The sequence below is a fragment of the Nematolebias whitei genome, chromosome 9, assembly GCF_014905685.2.
Source record: "Nematolebias whitei isolate Nwh7 chromosome 9, NemWhi1, whole genome shotgun sequence".
Classification (NCBI taxonomy): domain Eukaryota; kingdom Metazoa; phylum Chordata; class Actinopteri; order Cyprinodontiformes; family Rivulidae; genus Nematolebias; species Nematolebias whitei.
In genome coordinates, this window is record NC_056506.1 from 20,017,691 (window position 1) to 20,021,874 (window position 4,184).

Sequence of the window (4,184 nt, forward strand, 5' to 3'; positions counted from 1 at the left end):
GGAGGGACAGTAGTTTGGACATGTCCAGGGGAGGGACAGTAGTTTGGACATGTCCAGGGGAGGGACAGTGGTTTGGACATGTCCAGAGGAGGGACAGTTGTTTGGACATGTCCAGAGGAGGGACAGTTGTTTGGACATGTCCAGGGGAGGGACAGTTGTTTGGACATGTCCAGAGGAGGGACAGTTGTTTGGACATGTCCAGATGAGGGACTGTGGTTTGGACATGTACAGGGGAGGGACAGTGGTTTGGACATGTACAGGGGAGGGACAGTGGTTTGGACATGTCCAGAGGAGAGATCGTGGTTTGGACATGTCCAGGGGAGGGACAGTGGTTTGGACATGTCCAGAGGAGGGATCGTGGTTTGGACATGTCCAGGGGAGGGACAGTGGTTTGGACATGTCCAGAGGAGGGACAGTTGTTTGGACATGTCCAGAGGAGGGACTGTGGGTATATTGGTAGAAGGATGTTAGAAATGCAGCTGCCAGGAAAAAGACTAAGAGGAGATATATGGATGCAGTTAGAGAGGACATGGAGGAAGTTGGAGTGAGGACAGAGTGAGACAGAGGAGGACGACTCTCTGTGGAGACCCTGAAGAGGCAAAGTTGAAAGTTGAAGCATTTTTTTTTGTACTCACCTTCAAATCTCAGCATTATGCTGTTTTTTGTCAAGTTGTTGGTCAGAAAATATGAATCAAGCTAAATTTGCTTTAACTTGTTTGGCTTGACCCTCCAGAGCGTGCAGTTACACATGAAGGCCCCCAGCAGGGACTCCCTTCCTGCTCGAGGAGCAGCTAAACTGACCCAGTTGGTGGTCCTCAACAACCCAAACCAGGTGGGTCTGCAGAATCCAACATGCACACAAATAACAGCTGCTGCCTCTCTGTAGCAGAAATCAGCTTCTTGATGCTTCCTGTGCACCTCAGGTTCACCTGAAAATGAGGATCCGTGTCTCGTACACCAGCCAAGGGTCGACTGTTCAGGACATGGTCCAGATCGACTCCTTCCCTGGACTCCGTGTCACCGGGCTCTGACGGCCGCACAACAGGACCGCGTGGAAGGACCAGGATCCAGCTGACTCATGGAGTCCGTCTGCTGCTGGGTTTATGTTACTATTTATTTTGCAAGAATTCTGATTGAAGGTTCAGAAGTTTTTCTACTCATCAGGAACACAAACTCCTGATGGTGCACACCTGATGAACTGTTTAAATTATTTTTGCTTTTATTTGTGGGTGGAGGGCGTGGCTGCAGTCACAACCTGACAGACGATGCACAGCAAGAGATTTTATTCAAGTCCATAAACTTTTTTACATTTCGGGATTTGAACAGATGAACCGATCTGAACGGTTTTATTTCTTTAAATTAGCTTCATCTACCTTTAGAGGAAAATCTTAGTTTTAATGTAAATTTTAAGGGATACCTTCAGCATTCAGAATTTTAAACCACCAGATGGCTCAGACTTTTAGTTTTTGAAGACTCCAAGCTAAGTTCAGACACACATCACTCCTCTCACAGCCCTACCTCTGAAAACACTTTATTCTTTCTGGACGGTTCAAATGACTAACAAGTGAATCAGTACAGTAGTCCCTCGCTACTTCGCGGTTCATTTTTTGCGGACTTGCTTTATCGCGGTTTTTCAAAATAAGATTGGACATGGCACACAATTGTCTGATTGATGGATGAGCAGCACAATCAGCATGGTTTTTTTATTTAAAATAAATTATTTTAAATTATATAGCACCTGCTGCACATTTGTGCAGCCCACACTGCAGGATAAACTTCCTGCTGCAGCTGATCAGCTGTTCTCTGTGCAGAGCCAGAAGGTGGGCGTGGCCAAGAGCGCTGGCAGGTGGCTGAGAGCAGCGGAGGCACAGAGAAGGAAATCATGACATTCTGTGCTCTTTTAGAATATTGTAAGTGTGGGAAGGGTTCAAAACACCTTTATATATAATATAAACTACTACTTGTACAACTGTCCTTATTTCAGTTTTTCACATCGCGGGGCTTCAAGGTACAGATCCTCTGTGATAAACGAGGGACTACTTTACTCGTATTTATTTTAATTACGCTTGATTTTTTAGAAGACTAAAACATGAACCTTAAGGATAAACGTTGAAGCACAACCTTGTTTGTGTGTTCAGCTCCTGATCCATTCCTCTGTGCCTTTTATCACCTTCTCAAACGTGTTCTTTGGAGGTCAACAATATTTTATAATCAGGTTTCTGTTTTCATTCCCAGAGAAGCAACCGTTTACCTGAATATTAATTATTATTGATTGTTTACAGACAATTAAAACTGATTTATTTATGAAGATCATGTATAATAAATTAAGACCTTCAGCAGTCCTGCCTACATAATGAACATCTTAAATACTGATTATTTATATTAAATGAATATATCTAAATGAATAAGCATTAAGCACAATGAAAACAAGTTTATGGAAAAACCTCAATCTGTTGCCGTAAACGAACCTCTTGATGAAACCAGCATGTTCATATTAACTTAGGGACTCGTATTTCATATTGACTGTTTTTGAAACTCTACAGATGAGTCTCGAGGAATTTTGACCCCAGTATGATGTCAGTAAAATCAGCTTCTCGTCACTACCTGAACTAAAAATGTGAAATGAGCAGAAACACTATTCTGTCAGCTGTCAAGATTGTCTTTAAATATTCAGAATGATATTTTCTAATAAAAACAATCTTGCAATTTTTGTTTTGGTGTCTGTATTCCATGCTTTGATATTAAAAAACAACACTTTGTTTCAGCCTTTATTCATAAGCAACAGTGTGTTCAAACTTTTTCTGGAGACGTCTCCATCACCTGCTCAGACTGAAAAGGCCAGTTAGGGCTTACAACAACAAAAAAAACTCTACAAATGAAATATAATGTCCTTTCTCTGGTGGGGCCATTCTTTTTTCTTGGTTGCATTAGCCTAATTATTCTGCTGCAACACAGTCACAAACATCTAAGTGTTGGCACTCAGCTGGTCCCGTGTCAGCAGCAACTCATGACGAGGAGGCGAGCTGCGTGCTGCAGCTCTGAGGCCTCCATCCTCCTCTTAACGCCAGCACAAGATGGAGCACAGAGCCACCCTGGATCTTGTAGTCTGCAGCGGTCTTCTCATCATTCCTAAAGATGGCGGAGGGTAGAGGGAATGATACAGTTTAGAGAACGTCTGACGCCGGTCCTCAAACAGCTACAGAAGAAAAGAGCTCACATCTGTTTTCCACTGTAGATGAGCCTCTGTTGCTGCGGAGGGATCCCTTCCTTCTCTTCCACGCGCTCTTTAATTCGCTCCACCTTCAAAATAACAAACGTTAAAACAACAGAACATAATCACTTCATAGTTCTTACATTTACAAGCCGTTACCTTGTCTGTGGGCTCAATGTCGATCTCTATTTCCTTTCCAGTCAGGGTCTGAAAGGTTTAAGAACCAACAGGAAGGTTAAAATGTCTCCATCTACAATAAACACCAACTTTCAGTAAACTCCAGGCTGACAGTAAACCTGGCTGAAAATTTATTAACTTCACATGTTCATCTTTATTAGAAAGACGTTAAAAAAGGCAGAAATAAACGTGAAATAGTTACTGCAAATTTATCATAAAAAAACGTACATAAACTTTAATAATAATGATGATTTTAAGCTTTTGTAACCACTTCCCATTTAAAACCACGGTTAAGCTTATTAATAATTCATACGAAAATAAAACAGCAGGCATTTTTCTACATCTTGTTCCAGTCCCAGACCGTGGGTCTGTGTGTATTTATGCGCTTCCATATCTTTACAATCCACTGATTTTGGTGCACATCCGATGAGAAAAGTTTAAAAAAATCACACAAACATCAATCTAACGTTACCGATGACAGCTTTTAAAATGTATAATCACAACAAACTCGAGTTATTTCCAACCTTTAATAAATATCTCCCATCTGTAACCTGACGCAGTTCATTCATTCGCTGAGAACATGGGGTTATTTTAGACAAACCGGGTCAGAACCCACCAGAACCCCGCGGTGAAACTCCAATTATCAATAAAACGAGGAAACCTCACCTTCACTTTGATCAGCATGTTGAAGAATAAATAGACTTCTATTATAAAGACTCCGAGCTGCTCAGGGAACCAAACAATTCACAACTAGCTAGAGAAGCTATCCTGACTCTGCTTCCCGTGTAACAACGAG

At 41.9% G+C, this 4,184-nt stretch overlaps 2 protein-coding genes across 2 annotated transcripts in view; one reads left to right on the plus strand and one right to left on the minus strand.

Annotated features, from left to right (window-relative positions):
- Positions 1-1,635, plus strand: part of ap1g2 (adaptor related protein complex 1 subunit gamma 2) — a 29,784-nt gene extending 28,149 nt beyond the window's left edge. The window contains exons 21-22 of the mRNA XM_037682102.1: positions 734-832; positions 924-1,635. Coding sequence (XP_037538030.1) covers positions 734-832; positions 924-1,031 — 207 coding nt within the window. The 3' untranslated portion in view covers positions 1,032-1,635. The remainder of the gene's footprint in view (positions 1-733; positions 833-923) is intronic.
- Positions 1,636-2,821: 1,186 nt separating this feature from the next.
- nedd8l (NEDD8 ubiquitin like modifier, like) lies at positions 2,822-4,184 on the minus strand. Its single transcript, XM_037682101.1, has 4 exons — positions 4,055-4,184; positions 3,371-3,418; positions 3,218-3,300; positions 2,822-3,129 (listed from the first exon to the last, which is right to left on the minus strand). The coding sequence occupies exons 1-4, from the start codon at positions 4,070-4,072 to the stop codon at positions 3,006-3,008; spliced, it is 273 nt and encodes a 90-aa protein (XP_037538029.1). The 5' UTR covers positions 4,073-4,184; the 3' UTR covers positions 2,822-3,005.